Source organism: Thalassophryne amazonica, chromosome 7 (genome assembly GCF_902500255.1).
Source record: "Thalassophryne amazonica chromosome 7, fThaAma1.1, whole genome shotgun sequence".
NCBI lineage: Eukaryota > Metazoa > Chordata > Actinopteri > Batrachoidiformes > Batrachoididae > Thalassophryne > Thalassophryne amazonica.
This window is the reverse complement of record NC_047109.1, coordinates 91,122,261-91,140,830: the sequence shown is the minus strand read 5'-3', so window position 1 is coordinate 91,140,830 and position 18,570 is coordinate 91,122,261. Positions and strand designations below refer to the sequence as shown.

The 18,570-nt window shown below is 38.3% G+C and overlaps 2 protein-coding genes across 3 annotated transcripts; one reads left to right on the top strand and one right to left on the bottom strand.

Moving 5' to 3' along the window:
• Nucleotides 1–573: 573 nt before the first annotated feature.
• On the bottom strand, nt 574–6,270 carry LOC117514534 (allograft inflammatory factor 1-like). The gene is made up of 6 exons (XM_034175044.1): nt 6,174–6,270; nt 5,848–5,909; nt 5,004–5,070; nt 4,870–4,911; nt 4,577–4,742; nt 574–1,007 (listed from the first exon to the last, which is right to left on the bottom strand). The coding sequence occupies exons 1-6, from the start codon at nt 6,190–6,192 to the stop codon at nt 920–922; spliced, it is 444 nt and encodes a 147-aa protein (XP_034030935.1). The 5' UTR covers nt 6,193–6,270; the 3' UTR covers nt 574–919.
• A 303-nt stretch (nt 6,271–6,573) lies between these two features.
• Nucleotides 6,574–15,141, top strand: LOC117514532. Of its 2 annotated transcripts, none has more exons than XM_034175042.1 (7): nt 6,574–6,790; nt 8,253–8,510; nt 8,592–8,657; nt 8,761–8,934; nt 9,021–9,074; nt 14,504–14,566; nt 14,644–15,141. In XM_034175042.1, exons 1-7 carry the CDS (start codon nt 6,724–6,726, stop codon nt 14,655–14,657), a joined length of 696 nt encoding a protein of 231 aa, XP_034030933.1. In that variant the 5' UTR covers nt 6,574–6,723; the 3' UTR covers nt 14,658–15,141. The 2 variants fall into 2 exon arrangements, with proteins under 2 accessions (XP_034030933.1, XP_034030934.1); XM_034175043.1 differs by having other exon boundaries at nt 6,581–6,790; nt 8,764–8,934.
• The last annotated feature ends 3,429 nt before the right edge of the window (nt 15,142–18,570 follow it).

The following is an 18,570-nucleotide window of genomic DNA, read 5'->3' as shown; positions in this document are numbered from 1 at the left end:
CTCATCATGCCGCATGTTCAAAATAAAATTTACAGATGAGAAATTCGCAGGTTTCAAAACAAAAATTCCACGAGACGCATACTGGGTGAAGCCGTTTGCCAAGTCTTTGGCTTGTCCCAACCTTCCACAGCAGATCTGCTTGTTGATTTAGCACCCCCATTGTCCTTCCTGATGCAACTCCACATTACATGGAGACTGGGCTGAGATGGCCTTCATCGAGGAATTTTCTGCTCTGGAAACAAGTGGACTAATTACTTGGCTACTACATTGCCAAATAATTTACATCCTATTATTTGTATTTTATTATGAAGCCCTTTATCCATGGACTTATTTTTATTTCTAGTAAATTTTAACATGATATGGGATTTTTTCATGTTATATTCTCATTTTCCTATGTGTTCTTTATCTATCTTTAAAATAGTTTTAAAAAGCATTATGATTGTTCCAAGTGTGTTCACATCTTGCAAGTAACAACAAAGACAATTTATTGATTTATTGGAATGCAATTACTGTACAACCAAACTACAAAGAACGTGTAATAGTTTTGTTAATGCAAAATGTCTTTGCTATATATTTTAAAATCAGTAAGTCATTTATTTATTTAAACATGGGATGTTATTGCACAAAGTAATATAATGATGGCCATGCATTCATTAGGAAGCGCTTTACATTCTTCTTCTTTTTTTTTTTTTTTTTTTTTTTGAAAAAGCTACAGATGACCACACATATAAAAATTTGTACAGTAGGATGTGTGCTACTATAGCATGTACAAAGGCTCATTCAGATTGCCTATAGTGTGTGATGTCTGTGTGGCAATAATCACATAAATCAGAATGCACAAACATATACAAATAACTTTACTTTGGTTTGTTATTCAAGTGTTATTCAAATCTGGAAAAAAGACACAATCACAGTTTGGTCACGGGAGGTCTGAAAAGGTTTTACGGCGAGGTGGTCCTGTGTCAGTTTTCTCTGGTTCTTTCCCCATACCTTCAAACATCAAGATCCTTCAACACAGCAAAAAAGACAACACGTTAGCATTCCTTTAAAGGTATGATGAATGATTCTTCTACCACTAGAGGTTGCACTTGTGCCACACTTCAGGATGCAAGCAACGCTTCCTTCCTTGGCCACTCCTCCTCAACCCACCCTCCTTTGCACTTAGCAGAATAAACAGTAGCTGATACCCTTGAACAGGTTTAACAGTTCTCTATGTGTGAAAAGTATGTTGATTCTAGTAAGATCGCCTTCTTGTTATATATATATATATATATATATATATATATATATATATATATATATATATATATATATATATATATATATATATATATATATATACAGTGAGGAAAATAAGTATTTGAACACCCTGCGATTTTGCAAGTTCTCCCACTTAGAAATCATGGAGGGGTCTGAAATTTTCATCTTAGGTGCATGTCCACTGTGAGAGACATAATCTAAAAAAAAAAAAATCTGGAAATCACAATGTATGATTTTTTTAATAATTTATTTGTATGTTACTGCTGCAAATAAGTATTTAAACACCTGTGAAAATCAATGTTAATATTTGGTACAGTAGCCTTTATTTGCAATTACAGAGGTCAAATGTTTCCGGTAGTTTTTCACCAGGTTTGCACACACTGCAGCAGGGATTTTGGTCCACTCCTCCATACAGATCTTCTCTAGATCTTTCAGGTTTGGAGTTTTAGCTCCCTCCAAAGATTTTTTTTATTGAGTTCAGGTCTGGATACTGGCCAGGCCACTCCAGGACCTTGAAATGCTTCTTACGGAGCCCCTCCATAGTTGCCCTGGCTGTGTGTTTGGGGTCATTGTCATGCTGGAAGACCCAGCCATGACCCATCTTCAATGCTCTTACTGAGGGAAGGAGGTTGTTTGCCAAAATCTTGCAATACATGACCCCATCCATCCTCCCTTCAATACGGTGCAGTCGTCCTGTCCCCTTTGCAGAAGAGCACCCCCAGAGTATGATGTTTCCACCCCCATGCTTCATGGTTGGGATGGTTTTCTTGGGGTTGTTCTCATCCTCTAAACATGGTAAGTGGCGCTGACTCCAAAAAGCTCTATTCTGGTCTCATCTGACCACATGACCTTCTCCCATGCCTCCTCTGGATCATCCAGATGGTCACTGGTGAACTTCAAACAGGCCTGGACATGTGCTGGCTTGAGCAGCGGGACCTTGCTGCCCTGCAGGATTTTAAACCATGACAGCGTCATGTGTTACTAATGTAATCTTTGTGACTGTTGTCCCAGCTCTCTTCAGGTTATTGACCAGGTCCTCCTGTGTAGTTTTGAGCTTTCTCAGAATCATCCTTACCCCACAAAGTGAGATCTTGCATGGAATCCCAGACCGAGGGAGATTGACAGTCATCTTGTGTTTCTTCCACTTTCTAATAAATAATCATAACAGTTGTTGTCTTCTACCAAGCTACTTGCATCCCAGCCTTGTGCAGGTCTACAGTTTTGTCCCTGGTGTCCTTAGACAGCTCTTTGGTCTTGGCTATGGTGGACAGGTTGGAGTGTGATTGATTGAGTTTGTGAACAGGTGTCTTTTATACAGGTAACAAGATCAAACAGGTGCAATTAATACAGGTAAAGAGTGCAGAATAAGAGGACTTCTTAAAGAAAAATTAACAGGTCTGTGAGAGCCAGAATTCTTACTGGTTGGTAGGTGTTCAAATACGTATTTGCAGCAGTAACATACAAATAAGTTATTAAAAAAATCATACATTGTGATTTCCGGATTTTTTTTTTTTTTTTTTTTTTTTTAGATTATGTCTCTCACAGTGGACCTAAGATGAAAATTTCAGACCCCTCCATGATTTCTAAGTGGGAGAACTTGCAAAATCACAGGGTGTTCAAATACTTATTTTCCTCACTGTATATACACTCAACAAAAATATAAACGCAACACTTTTGGTTTTGCTCCCATTTTGTATGAGATGAACTCAAAGATCTAAAACTTTTTCCACATACACAATATCACCATTTCCCTCAAATATTGTTCACAAACCAGTCTAAATCTGTGATAGTGAGCACTTCTCCTTTGCTGAGATAATCCATCACACCTCACAGGTGTGCCATACCAAGATGCTGATTAGACACCATGATTAGTGCACAGGTGTGCCTTAGACTGCCCACAATAAAAGGCCACTCTGAAAGGTGCAGTTTTATCACACAGCACAATGCCACAGATGTCACAAGATTTGAGGGAGCTTGCAATTGGCATGCTGACAGCAGGAATGTCAACCAGAGCTGTTGCTCGTGTATTGAATGTTCATGTCTCTACCATAAGCCGTCTCCAAAGTCGTTTCAGAGAATTTGGCAGTACATCCAACCAGCCTCACAACCGCAGACCACGTGTAACCACACCAGCCCAGGACCTCCACAACCAGCATGTTCACCTCCAAGATCGTCTGAGACCAGCCACTCGGACAGCTGCTGAAACAATCGGTTTGCATAACCAAAGAATTTCTGCACAAACTGTCAGAAACCGTCTCAGGGAAGCTCATCTGCATGCTCGTCGTCCTCATCGGGGTCTCGACCTGACTCCAGTTCATCGTCGTGACCGACTTGAGTGGGCAAATGCTCACATTCGCTGGTGTTTGGCACGTTGGAGAGGTGTTCTCTTCACGGATGATGCGAAGGAGATGTGTTGCACTGCATGAGGCAAATGGTGGTCACACCAGATACTGACTGGTATCCCCCCCAATAAAACAAAACTGCACCTTTCAGAGTGGCCTTTTATTGTGGACAGTCTAAGGCACACCTGTGCACTAATCATGGTGTCTAATCAGCATCTTGATATGGCACACCTGTGAGGAGGGATGGATTATCACAGCAAAGGAGAAGTGCTCACTATCACAGATTTACACTGGTTTGTGAACAATATTTGAGGGAAATGGTGATATTGTGTATGTGGAAAAAGTTTTAGATCTTTGAGTTCATCTCATACAAAATGGGAGCAAAACCAAAAGTGTTGCGTTTATATTTTTGTTGAGTATATGTATGACGCCACAGATCAAGGTTAAAATGTGTGTGTGCGTGCGTGCGTGTGTGTGTGTGTGTGTGTGTGTGCTGTATTTCTGAAATGTTGCTGTCTGCTATCTTGATAAAAATTCTACAGTTATGCAGTGAGTACTGCTGTCTCTTTATGACAGGAAGTGTGGCAATGCTATCACAAGGAAGTATTCACATACAATAAGGGTGCACATGCTCAATCTCATCCACTAAATGTGCATGTGCAGCCACACATAGAATGCAAACAGGAGACAGAAAAGCTAAGAGCACTGAAGGAGTGCTACTTCATTATCTGCACAACCCATTACTCCACCAAATATTTATGCAGAAAATAGTTGTTAGCTGCTATATTAATGTTTAAAATACCATTCACAACACCATATCATAACATAACACAACACAACACAACAATGTTCATATTCATTGCAACCTATAATTCAGTCTTCATTTTGATTGATTTGAGAACTTAATCTTTCCACAACTGTAATGACCTAAATCTCTGGTTCACACTTTGTTCTGTCAGTTGTTTCAAACTTACAGCTTTAAAATTGCATTTCTCTTTCCCAGCATCATGTTGAGGAAGTCATGGTAGCTAATGGTGTCCTTTGACATTCCTCCAACCACCTCCGACATCATCTTCTTCAGCTCCAAGTGAGTTTTGGCCAGTCCCAGTTTCTCCAGCATTCGTTTTAAACCCATGATGTCTGTAAAATAGATTGATATAATTCAAGAAAATGAACATTCATGCCTCTAACAAAGCATCAAATATGTGTTATGAGTCATTAATGAATGCAATAAATAATAAAATCAATTAGAATGATGCAGCTTTACCAATCTCTCCTTTGTCGTTAAGATCAAACTCCATGTATTTTTCTATAAAATGAACATAAGATCATTATAAATTAAAAAAATTGATTCTGCAAAATATATAATTCCTGTTTCAGTTTTTCAAGCTGAATTCTCACTTTTAAACATTTCAAGCTTTGAAGCGAGTTCTTCTTCCTCTGCATACTTTTCATCTGAGAGAAAGTCCTGATTAAAAATAGAAAAAGATATTTTTAGGATGACCTCTGTTAGTAGTAAGAATTGTAATGTAAGATAATAATAAAAACCTTCTTCTTTGTTGTTTGTTGTAAAGTAATGACTCTTAAGGTTAGAAAAGTGGGTTTGTGACCAAAGGGTCATAGGTTCAATCATCCAACCAGGCAGTAAAATATAGGTGTTGAAGCTGGAAGAACAGCTCTTGTCTAATTTGCTGTCACTAAAGTACTGTGCAAGGTCCTTAATAATCCGTGTTCTTTGTGTGCTTAAAAAAAAAAAAAATCAGTTCACTGATTTTTTTTTTTTTAACTAATTCAATTATTGAATCAGTTCACTTCAATTTTGGGCAGGATTTCCATCCAATACATGCAATATTTGTAGCCCCAACTCATTTAAATTAAATTATACTTAATGGATGTACCTTGTATGTGTTGGGGTCATATATATTTATTGGATTAAAGTAATCTACAAAAATTAAAACGAGTTAATCCGATGCCAGGTGTGGGCCTATGAATGAGATGATGTGATTTGACTTTGACTAAGTTCCTGTCTGGGCGTAAAATACTGGAAAATGGCTGATTTTATGAAAATGAGTTCAGATATTTTACTGTTGGTGAACTTGACTGTTTTAAAGGCCATGTAATATTTTCTCTACATGTCTGACACTGTGAAATGTGGGCGTGACCTACGTTTGCTCTCAGCACTTGTGATTAGTTGTTATTTTAACTTGCTGACTTTGTCGAAAGACCAGCCATTATTTTGCCTTACCTCGTTGATCGCGTTGAGTTTTTCTTCCTGTTGAGATTTTAGAAGACCGTACGCTTTACCCCCTGTGTGTGTGTGTGTGTGTGTGTGTGTGTGTGTGTGTGTGTGTGTGTGTGTGTGTGTGTGTGTGTGTGTGTGTGTGTGTGTGTGTGTGTGTGTGTGTGTGTGTGTGTGTGTGTGTGTGTGAAAGAGAGAAAAACCAAACACTTCACTTAGCATCCATCCTTCAAGCAAAATTCAAAAATATGTTTTTCACTAATTAAATAAGTACATTTAAAAAATGACAATTCAACACTGGACTCAGCAGAAACTGAATCAGACAAACTCACCTTGAACACTCTTGTCCATTTCTGTGATCCTGTGAAAGCAGTTGTGATACTGAAATAGTGGTGAAGAGCCGTTTCTCTAAATGCAACTAGAAGGGGAAGTGATGCGACAGTTTTATTCAGTTCCTGTATTTATGTTACAGCAATGATGACAAAAATCTCCTTCAACGGTATAGGCCAGGTCAAGGCTGCACTGCACAATAAGTGAAGTTTTCATTATAGGGTTGTGTAATGTCCTTGACATGCTTCTAACAGTCCCACAGAAAAATGTGATGCCCACTGGTTTTGAAGAAAAAAGGTGAACTATTGAACTGGTGCTGCAAGTGGAATTCTTGTCATAAAGAGGCAAAAATTCAAATGTGAGCTCAGTAAATAATGTGAAGCATTTATGAGCAACTCTTTGTTTTCGTCACATTGTGACAATATGATGAAGTGAAACTGTATTTGCTGCCACCAACATCACTGTGACTTAGAGAACCAAGAAAAGGTGGAGACAAATGACAGTGATATGTGACCTATTTGTTCCCGTCAGCTTGGCATCATTACTCAGAAAATGATGCCTTCCTCTGATCTGGCTTTGCTGTTTGTAGCTCTTTTACAAATCACTTCAGAATGCACAGGTGAGTAGGTCATTAACTATTTTAAACAGACTCAGACGATGCATGCACCTTTTTTATATGTACACCTCACTGGTTTATCAACAGGAAAAAAGAGGATTCTCTTGTTTCTGACTACAAGATGCAAATTTCACTTAATAATGTATATAGTTCTGTTCACAAGCCTGAAGCATAATAGTGCTTCACTATTAGTCAGAGAAAGACCAAGTCTGAAATTTCTAAAATGTAATTTTTTTTAACAAATTAAACATCACAGAGATTTTTGTCTGTTTTATTAAAGAAATTTGTATAGTCTATGAAATTAAACACAAGGGTTTTTAAATTAATACTGTTATTTTCTATATATATATATATATATATATATATATATATATATATATATATATGTTGTTAATTTTAGGGATTTAAGTAATAATGTTTCATGTGATTTAATTAATTTCAGCTACAATATTGTTTTGCACTTAATTGACAATGTTATGTGGAAAAAGTTACCTTAACTTTATCAATTAAATTCAACATTTTATTGCTTAGAGTGTAAAGCAGCAAAATGTTACAGAAACATGATTCCTTCCCAGTGCGGGATTCCACAAATGCACTAAACAGTGGCTAATATTTCATATTAAGTTCCTGTAATAAGTGTTAATTAATTAATGACAAGGCCCTTATTAGGCATCATGTTTATTATTAACATTATTATATGTTAACAAGTCTATATAAGTGAATAACATTTTTATTGTGGCATACTTACACATATGTACTTATAATAACCCTGTTAATAGTTTATAGACTGCATAAAAATATCAATAAAACTTGACATTTTTAACTTTCTTACAGTAGCAACGCAAACATATTGATTGAGTTAATCAGTGGTCAGTCATGTAAGAGATATGTAAACATTAACTCAACAGCAGCTACACATCTGGGCAACAGATCACTTCCAGCCTCAAACCTCCCATATGCCTTCTGGTAAACTTTGCCAGATTTTTTCAAAAATTTCTTTTTAAAGATAATCATTCTCTGGTTGTAAAAGTGATGAATTGGATTTAAAAAATAATCTTTAGATTTTTTTTCTCCCAGTTAATTATGGTCTCTGAAAATGGAGGCACTATACATAAAATTTGCTGCAATTGCTAAATAGTGAATAAAATGTTTTTGTTTTCACTTTTGGCTGCCCCTCACTTTATCTGGAATTTGGCACACATTTTACACTGTATGCCTGTGCTGATGCAACTCCAGTTCTACTGGTGTGGTAGTTTCCCAGCCTTGTGCTAGTATTAATTTGCTTTTCATAATGCCACCACAAACTTGCCGTAATATTGGGTTGGGTTCGAATTTATCCTTGTGAAGTGCCTTGGGCCAACTTCGGTTGTGATGTGGCGCTTTATAAATAAACTGATTTGAATTACTCTGCTCCTTGATTGAAGTAATCTGCAGTGATGCAATATCTTTATCACGATTCTTTCAGATGTCAAAACCATTCAGGCAGTGAAGGCAGCACCGGGCACACAGGTGCGTCTGAGCTGTCCTATCAACAAAACGTCAGGACGAGTGGGGAACATCACGTGGTTAAAGGTCAAAGGAGGCCTTGAAAGCATGATATTTAACTCGAACAACACAACTCTGACTATTCAGACTGTGAGTTCCAGTGACAGTGGCTTGTACCGATGTAAGCACAGTCTGGGACAAAGTCAGCACTGCTTTGACATCCATCTGCATGTTCAAGGTGGGATATTAAAAGTATGATTTGATGCTCTCGCCATCATTAAATGATAAAATGTGCAACTTTCATGTTTCCTTCATAAAGAGGAAGACGTGGTTGTGGCCACAACAACAGAAACCAGCCCAATTATAGCAACACAGACTGTGCCAGGTGTGTTTAAGTGATACATCAATGTAGCTGTATCATTACTGCTTTACCTTCTGTGGGGTTATGATACTCAGCTGTTCACACAGCTTGATCTTGTCTTCTTCAGCAGTCATCACCACTGAGAATGTCTGGGAGCAGCTGAAGACTGACAGAACATTTATCATCACCGTAGCTTCTGTCGTCACTGGGATTGCCTTAACTGCTGCACTGACAGCAGGATTCATAGCTTGTCATAGATGTGTTGTGCACAGAATTAACGCACACAACCAGAGCCAGCCAGGTGTGACCCGTCTGCAGCCTTCTTTAGTTCTTTCGGATTCACCATCTCGATGTGTTTTCATATCCTAATATTGTCTCATTAATTAGAAATCTTTGCACCGGTGAATGTTTTTGAGATTATGGATGCTGCAGCCTCAGAAGGTGAGCGTTGTGATTTTCTCTTAACTTGTAAATCTTTTTTTTTCCTTTCTAGTTTCCATGCAATTTGCTGGGTAGTAACTCTGTAACTCTGTCAAAACTATTGCACATTCGCTGAAATTTTGGGTTCTGGTAGCTACAGATGAGGACCAGTGCACCTCTGATTTTGGGACATTTTGGCATCTTTTACCATACAAAATGACCATAACACAAAATAAATGCAGACAGGCCTGGAATGACTGCAAGATGATGAAATACTGACATATAATGATGAGTACGCATCACATGGTCCTGGTGGCCACTCGTGGCCACTGTTGCTCGCTCTCTTGTTTTGTTTTTGACTCATTTCTACATTTAAATACAAGCATTAGTGGCTTTAATGGCTACCAGGACCCTTTAGTTAGCAACAAAGCTCATTAAGCTTCAGGGGAAGAATGAACCATTTTGATTTTTTAAATAGCTTTTATTGTTTTAGGTGTTAAGTTTTTTTTTAAATCCTATTACTATTTTAGTATTTTTCTGTGTTGTTTTAGTCTTATCTGTTTTATTTGTTTCTATTTGAGGACTAAAATGGATTATAAGTCTTGAACTTTTTGTGTTATTTTCAGAAATGAACATGTACTGTCAAATGTGTTATGGTTTTACCTTTTGTTTTTAAGTGCATGTTGAATTTCAAATCAATCAATCAATCAATCAATCAATCAATCAATCAATCAATATTGCAAAACCTTACTTTACATGTGGCTGTCTAAACACCCCTGACATGTCCCACTATGTCAACATTCCTATTTAAATATATAAAAGAATAACTGCAAATTACTATGTTCAAAGACACCAACATGGCCCAAAATAGGAGGTTCACTGGTACTCACCTGTATCTATCGGAATCTAAAGCTAAACATGCTGTAATTAACAGAATTACTGGGAATTTTGCGGCCCCACTCGCTGTCTGTCTGTGCACGTGGGCCTTTCTCTGCTGTAAGCTAATTTTGGGCCTGACACAGCTCTATTTATAGTCTCTGAGCCAGTCATCAATTTTGACCTAATTGGTAACACGTAAGGTGACGAAACAACAATTAGAATCCAGCCTCAGTCTGTCATGGCCTACACAAAAATGTATGATAACCATCCCAGGGTGGCAGCTGTAATCAGCTAGGTGTCAATGAACTATTACACAGAGGTCAAAATTTTAAAATGCTCCAATCATGTTGAAAACTATGCTACATTATTTGTCTGATCGTGATGATTCCAAAAAGGTATAGTATAGTAAAAATATATAACAAAGGTATATAGTATAGTAAAAATGATGCAAGTTATTGGTTGAAATAAAAGGATTAATAAATGAAATAGTTTTGACTGTGCTGATTGTTTGGTTTCCAAAGTAAAGGTCAAACAAGGTTGATGTCCATTGCATTCTATGAGTTATGACATATGTAACATGATAACTAAGCATGACAGATGGTGCAAACTATTCCTTTTTATAACTCTATGAACCCAAACAATAATTTGCATCATTTATTACTGAAACTGGAACAACGTTTTGACCCCTGCACAAACTGAAACTGACCTTTGTCACCATTTGTGTTGTTTTTACCCCATAACTCCAGAACATTCAGTCATAGATAATCCAAACTATACCTTTTTGGAATCACTATGATCAGACAAATAATGTAGTATAGTTTTTAACATGATTGGAGCATTTTTACATTTTGACCTCTGTATAATTCTTCATTGACCCCTAGCTGGCTACAGTTGTCACCCTGGGATGGTTATCATGCATTTTTGTGTAGGCGATGGTACACTGAGGCTGGATTCTATGTGTCGCTTCATCACCTTAAGTGGTGCCGAAAACCTGCTTGGTCTATAGACTATTAGTCTATAGGCCAAGCAGGCTATTATAGTCTGCTCCCAGACCACCAATAACCAGCAAAAATCTATTTAAGCATAAAAATTCAAAAAGAAAAAATAATATAGCACCTTCAACTGCACCGCAGACTAAAACAGTTAAATGTGGTCTATTAAACATTAGGTCTCTCTCTTCTAAGTCCCTGTAGTAAATGATATAATAATTGATCAACATATTGATTTATTCTGCCTTACAGAAACCTGGTTACAGCAGGATGAATATGTTAGTTTAAATGAGTCAACACCCCCGAGTCACACTAACTGCCAGAATGCTCGTAGCACGGGCCGAGGCGGAGGATTAGCAGCAATCTTCCATTCCAGCTTATTAATTAATCAAAAACCCAGACAGAGCTTTAATTCATTTGAAAGCTTGACTCTTAGTCTTGTCCATCCAAATTGGAAGTCCCAAAAACCAGTTTTATTTGTTATTATCTATCGTCCACCTGGTTGTTACCGTGAGTTTCTCTGTGAATTTTCAGACCTTTTGTCTGACTTAGTGCTTAGCTCAGATAAGATAATTATAGTGGGCAATTTTAACATCCACACAGATGCTGAGAATGACAGCCTCAACACTACATTTAATCTATTATTAGACTCAATTGGCTTTGCTCAAAATGTAAATGAGTCCACCCACCACTTGAATCATATCTTAGATCTTGTTCTGACTTATGGTATGGAAATTGAAGACTTAACAGTATTCCCTGAAAACTCCCTTCTGTCTGATCATTTCTTAATAACATTTACATTTACTCTGATGGACTACCCAGCAGTGGGGAATAAGTTTCATTACACTAGAAGTCTTTCAGAAAGCGCTGTAACTAGGTTTAAGGATATGATTCCTTCTTTATGTTCTCTAATGCCATATACCAACACAGTGCAGAGTAGCTACCTAAACTCTAGAGTACTAACGGGGACTAGAAAGAGAGAGCATATCTCACCCATATTGGCCTCTCTTCATTGGCTTCCTGTTAATTCTAGAATAGAATTTAAAATTCTTCTTCTTTCTTATAAGGTTTTGAATAATCAGGTCCCATCTTATCTTAGGGACCTCATAGTACCATATCACCCCAATAGAGCGCTTCGCTCTCAGACTGCAGGCTTACTTGTAGTTCCTAGGGTTTGTAAGAGTAGAATGGGAGGCAGAGCCTTCAGCTTTCAGGAACCAGCTCCCAATTCAGATCAGGGAGACAGACACCCTCTCTACTTTTAAGATTAGGCTTAAAACTTTCCTTTTTGCAAAAGCTTATAGTTAGGGCTGGATCAGGTGACCCTGAACCATCCCTTAGTTATGCTGCTATAGACTTAGACTGCTGGGGGGTTCCCATGATGCACTGACTGTTTATCTTTTTGCTCTGTATGCACCACTCTGCATTTAATCATTAGTGATTGATCTCTGCTCCCCTCCACAGCATGTCTTTTTCCTGGTTCTCTCCCTCAGCCCCAACCAGTCCTAGCAGAAGACTGCCCCTCCCTGAGCCTGGTTCTGCTGGAGGTTTCTTCCTGTTAAAAGGGAGTTTTTCCTTCCCACTGTCGCCAAGTGCTTGCTCACAGGGGGTCGCTTTGACCGTTGGGGTTTTTACGTAATTATTGTATGGCCTTGCCTTACAATATAAAGCGCCTTGGGGCAACTGTTTGTTGTGATTTGGCGCTATATAAATAAAATTGATTGATTTAATTGATTGATATTACATCTGAAATCTATTTCTGCAACATCCAGACCACTGCAATTTGGCGATTACATTGCTCCTCCTCTGTTTTTACAGGTGGTGTGTCAAGCAGCAACTCCATTATATTTCAAATTAATGGAACAGACACAGAAAGAGACTGTTTATTAAATACAAGTTTGCTGTATTGCAGTGTTATTCACATTTAAAAAAATTTTAGCAATTAAGCCTCTGAGTGCACTTAACTCACTTTTGCCAACTGTATCATATGAAAGTAATCCCTTTTTACACAACTTGCTAAAAATGAAACACATTTTAATGTCATTACATCCTAAACTAATACATTAAAAAAAATAACTTCTCAGTTTTCTTTTTTGTTTTTTCACCTATATCCGTGGCCTATTAGATATTAGATATTATATCTATTCTACTGTATATATTGTTATTCTGCACAGAACCTGACTTCCGTATTTTGGTAATTGTTTTTCTTTTACCTTGTTTTTGCATATTTGCACTGTTCTTCTGTGACTGTGCCTGTGCTGCTGTAAGATCATAAATTCCCCCGTTGTGGGACTATTAAAGGTTTATCGTATCATATCATATCTTATCTTATCTTAAGCTGGGTGTAGCGGCTGCACTCTGCGATGTGTTGTTATGACTTCGCCCATTCGCTCCCCTTGGGACGCGAACTCACGATCTTCGGCATGGGAGTCGGACTCTCTAACCCACAGATGTCAAACTGATTCCAGAAAGGGCCAAGAGGGTGCAGGTTTTCTTTGTAACCACCAACTCCAGCAGGTGATTTCATTGATGAACTCTTCTCATCTGCTCAAAGTGATGTTCATCAGTGAAATCACCTGCTGGAGTTGGTGGTTACAAAGAAAACCTGCACCCTCTTGGCCCTTTCTGGAATCAGTTTGACACCTATGCAGAAGGCTAAAACCCAGGGATCTGGCCTTGTGACCAGAGAATCCTTTTGAGCTGTTGGGAGAGAGGTTTACGAACTACATCTGCACAGCAGCACCTGCTGGCCTCCGTTACACTCACTCCCCTAAACTCACTCCCATCCGGGTCACGGCACCATTGTAGCGGCTGCACTCTGCGATGTGTTGTTATGACTTCGCCCATTTGCTCCCCTCTGGATGCGAACTCACGATCCTCGGCATGGGAGTCAGACTCTCTAACCAGAAGGCTAAAATCCAGGGATCTGGCCTTGTGACCAGAGAATCCTTTTGAGCTGTTGGGAGAGAGGTTTACGAATTACATCTGCACAGCTACACCTGCTGGCCTCCGTTACACTCACCCCCCTAAACTCACTCCCATCCGGGTCATGGTACCATTGTAGCGGCTGCACTCTGCGTTGTGTTGTTATGACTCCGCCCATTCACTCCCCTCCGGATGCGAACTCACGATCCTCAGTATGGGAGTCGGACTCTCTAACCAGAAGGTTAAAGAATCGATTTATGTTCTCACACTATACGGCCTGATGTTCTGATGCAATCTGACTGCTCACATTGTATGTTCAAAAACCACACGTCGGACTCATGTTTCTGGAAGCAAAACGTAAACAGAAGCTTTTTTCTTTTTTGTCTTTTTTTTCAAACTTTATTTACATTTCTTATTTTTACAAAAACTCTGAGTGGGAGACATCAAAGTTTGAACAACAACAACAACAACAAAAAAACAATACAAGACTTTACATGAGTTGAAGAATAAGGGGGAAAAAAGAAACAGAAGCAGCTGTCCCAAAGAGATGATCACCGGTGTTTGCACATGCACAATGCGAGAGGGTGGGGTAAATCGGCTCGTAGATGCTTGTTTTATCATCGCTCCTATTGTAATCACTGTCATTTTATCTCTCAGAGCTGACGGCCCAACAAATCAACAGTCTATACAACCATTTCCAAAATGAAACCCTGTCCTCATGTAAGTATTTATTCATGTCTTTGGTTTTCTATCATGGACAGTACGGTGAAATAATATTTATCTTCTCTTTGTTGCAGTCAAATATGACTAATTTCACTCTCCTCAAGAAGACCAAGATGATTTTCAACAGAAATTTGAAGCGCTGTCAAAAATGGGATTTGCAGTTTTGCATTTATGCCTTGCATAAAGTAATGTAGCATCTACTAGTACTACTGTATAACCTGCAGTAAGTCTTTTCCAGATGAGAAACAGTTGCTGTGTTGCCTGAATGCCTGTTTAATAAGCCTATTTTTTGTGCAGTATTTCTTACAAACATTCATCTCAGGCTTTAAAGAGATGCTCTTGTATTTGATTATTTAGTCTTCCTGTTAAAATAATCAGAATAATTAGCAGCCCTGCCACATAGCAACAGAGGGTGGAGACTGTGTGATTGGCTCAGAATGATTCTTTGGTGGATGAAGTCCTGTATCTCAAAAAGTAATGGATGGACAAAGTTTGTGGAGAGATGTGTTGATAACATATGACAGATTTGCTCCCAGCTATTTTCCTCTTTCTTTCACTTTGCAAGACAGGTTTTCATTTGATCTCTTTATATATATATATATATATATATATATATATATATATATATATATATATATATATATATATATATATATATATCAATCAATCAATCAATTTTTTATATAGCGCCAAATCACCACAAACAGTTGCCCCAAGGCGCTTTATATTGTAAGGCAAGGCCATACAATAATTATGTAAAACCCCAACGGTCAAAACGACCCCCTGTGAGCAAGCACTTGGCTACAGTGGGAAGGAAAAACTCCCTTTTAACAGGAAGAAACCTCCAGCAGAACCAGGCTCAGGGAGGGGCAGTCTTCTGCTGGGACTGGTTGGGGCTGAGGGAGAGAACCAGGAAAAAGACATGCTGTGGAGGGGAGCAGAGATCGATCACTAATGATTAAATGCAGAGTGGTGCATATAGAGCAAAAAGAGAAAGAACAGTGCATCATGGGAACCCCCCAGCAGTCTACGTCTATAGCAGCATAACTAAGGGATGGTTCAGGGTCACCTGATCCAGCCCTAACTATAAGCTTTAGCAAAAAGGAAAGTTTTAAGCCTAATCTTAAAAGTAGAGAGGGTGTCTGTCTCCCTGATCTGAATTGGGAGCTGGTTCCACAGGAGAGGAGCCTGAAAGCTGAAGGCTCTGCCTCCCATTCTACTCTTACAAACCCTAGGAACTACAAGTAAGCCTGCAGTCTGAGAGCGAAGCGCTCTATTGGGGTGATATGGTACTACGAGGTCCCTAAGATAAGATGGGACCTGATTATTCAAAACCTTATAAGTAAGAAGAAGAATTTTAAATTCTATTCTAGAATTAACAGGAAGCCAATGAAGAGAGGCCAATATGGGTGAGATATGCTCTCTCCTTCTAGTCCCCATCAGTACTCTAGCTGCAGCATTTTGAATTAACTGAAGGCTTTTTAGGGAACTTTTAGGACAACCTGATAATAATCAATTACAATAGTCCAGCCTAGAGGAAATAAATGCATGAATTAGTTTTTCAGCATCACTCTGAGACAAGACCTTTCTGATTTTAGAGATATTGCGTAAATGCAAAAAAGCAGTCCTACATATTTGTTTAATATGCGCTTTGAATGACATATCCTGATCAAAAATGACTCCAAGATTTCTCACAGTATTACTAGAGGTCAGGGTAATGCCATCCAGAGTAAGGATCTGGTTAGACACCATGTTTCTAAGATTTGTGGGGCCAAGTACAATAACTTCAGTTTTATCTGAGTTTAAAAGCAGGAAATTAGAGGTCATCCATGTCTTTATGTCTGTAAGACAATGCTGCAGTTTAGCTAATTGGTGTGTGTCCTCTGGCTTCATGGATAGATAAAGCTGGGTATCATCTGCGTAACAATGAAAATTTAAGCAATACCGTCTAATAATACTGCCTAAGGGAAGCATGTATAAAGTGAATAAAATTGGTCCTAGCACAGAACCTTGTGGAACTCCATAATTAACTTTAGTCTGTGAAGAAGATTCCCCATTTACATGAACAAATTGTAATCTATTAGACAAATATGATTCAAACCACCGCAGTGCAGTGCCTTTAATACCTATGGCATGCTCTAATCTCTGTAATAAAATTTTATGGTCAACAGTATCAAAAGCAGCACTGAGGTCTAACAGAACAAGCACAGAGATGAGTCCACTGTCCGAGGCCATAAGAAGATCATTTGTAACCTTCACTAATGCTGTTTCTGTACTATGATGAATTCTAAAACCTGACTGAAACTCTTCAAATAGACCATTCCTCTGCAGATGATCAGTTAGCTGTTTTACAACTACCCTTTCAAGAATTTTTGAGAGAAAAGGAAGGTTGGAGATTGGCCTATAATTAGCTAAGATAGCTGGGTCAAGTGATGGCTTTTTAAGTAATGGTTTAATTACTGCCACCTTAAAAGCCTGTGGTACATAGCCAACTAACAAAGATAGATTGATCATATTTAAGATCGAAGCATTAAATAATGGTAGGGCTTCCTTGAGCAGCCTGGTAGGAATGGGGTCTAATAAACATGTTGATGGTTTGGATGAAGTAACGAATGAAAATAACTCAGACAGAACAATCGGAGAGAAAGAGTCTAACCAAATACCGGCATCACTGAAAGCAGCCAAAGATAACAATACGTCTTTGGGATGGTTATGAGTAATTTTTTCTCTAATAGTTAAAATTTTGTTAGCAAAGAAAGTCATGAAGTCATTACTAGTTAAAGTTAATGGAATACTCAGCTCAATAGAGCTCTGACTCTTTGTCAGCCTGGCTACAGTGCTGAAAAGAAACCTGGGGTTGTTCTTATTTTCTTCAATTAGTGATGAGTAGAAAGATGTCCTAGCTTTACGGAGGGCTTTTTTTATAGAGCAACAGACTCTTTTTCCAGGCTAAGTGAAGATCTTCTAAATTAGTGAGACGCCACTTCCTCTCCAACTTACGGGTTATCTGCTTTAAGCTACGAGTTTGTGAGTTATACCACGGAGTCAGGCACTTCTGATTTAAAGCTCTCTTTTTTAGAGGAGCTACAGCATCCAAAGTTGTCTTCAATGAGGATGTAAAACTATTGACGAGATACTCTATCTCACTTACAGAGTTTAGGTAGCTACTCTGCACTGTGTTGGTATATGGCATTAGAGAACATAAAGAAGGAATCATATCCTTAAACCTAGTTACAGCGCTTTCTGAAAGACTTCTAGTGTAATGAAACTTATTCCCCACTGCTGGGTAGTCCATCAGAGTAAATGTAAATGTTATTAAGAAATGATCAGACAGAAGGGAGTTTTCAGGGAATACTGTTAAGTCTTCTATTTCCATACCATAAGTCAGAACAAGATCTAAGATATGATTAAAGTGGTGGGTGGACTCATTTACTTTTTGAGCAAAGCCAATAGAGTCTAATAATAGATTAAATGCAGTGTTGAGGCTGTCATTCTCAGCATCTGTGTGGATGTTAAAATCGCCCACTATAATTATCTTATCTGAGCTAAGCACTAAGTCAGGCAAAAGGTCTGAAAATTCACAGAGAAACTCACAGTAACGACCAGGTGGACGATAGATAATAACAAATAAAACTAGTTTTTGGGACTTCCAATTTGGATGGACAAGACTAAGAGTCAAGCTTTCAAATGAATTAAAGCTCTGTCTGGGTTTTTGATTAATTAATAAGCTGGAATGGAAGATTGCTGCTAATCCTCTGCCCCGGCCCGTGCTACGAGCATTCTGACAGTTAGTGTGACTCGGGGGTGTTGACTCATTTAAACTAACATATTCATCCTGCTGTAACCAGGTTTCTGTAAGGCAGAATAAATCAATATGTTGATCAATTATTATATCATTTACCAACAGGGACTTAGAAGAGAGAGACCTAATGTTTAATAGACCACATTTAACTGTTTTAGTCTGTGGTGCAGTTGAAGGTGCTATATTATTTTTTCTTTTT

Excerpts from the sequence above, each read along its gene's own strand:
- LOC117514534 (XM_034175044.1), bottom strand. Across the intron at positions 4,912-5,003 it reads AAAGCTTGAAATGTTTAAAA|AAAAATACATGGAGTTTGAT; the intron begins GTGAGAATTCAG and ends TTCATTTTATAG. Across the intron at positions 4,743-4,869 it reads TAACGACAAAGGAGAGATTG|ACATCATGGGTTTAAAACGA; the intron begins GTAAAGCTGCAT and ends TCTATTTTACAG.
- LOC117514532 (XM_034175042.1), top strand. The coding sequence starts at position 6,724 with ATGATGCCTTCCTCTGATCTGGCTTTGCTGTTTGTAGCTCTTTTACAA. Across the intron at positions 8,511-8,591 it reads CATCCATCTGCATGTTCAAG|AGGAAGACGTGGTTGTGGCC; the intron begins GTGGGATATTAA and ends TCCTTCATAAAG. Across the intron at positions 8,658-8,760 it reads AGCAACACAGACTGTGCCAG|CAGTCATCACCACTGAGAAT; the intron begins GTGTGTTTAAGT and ends TGTCTTCTTCAG.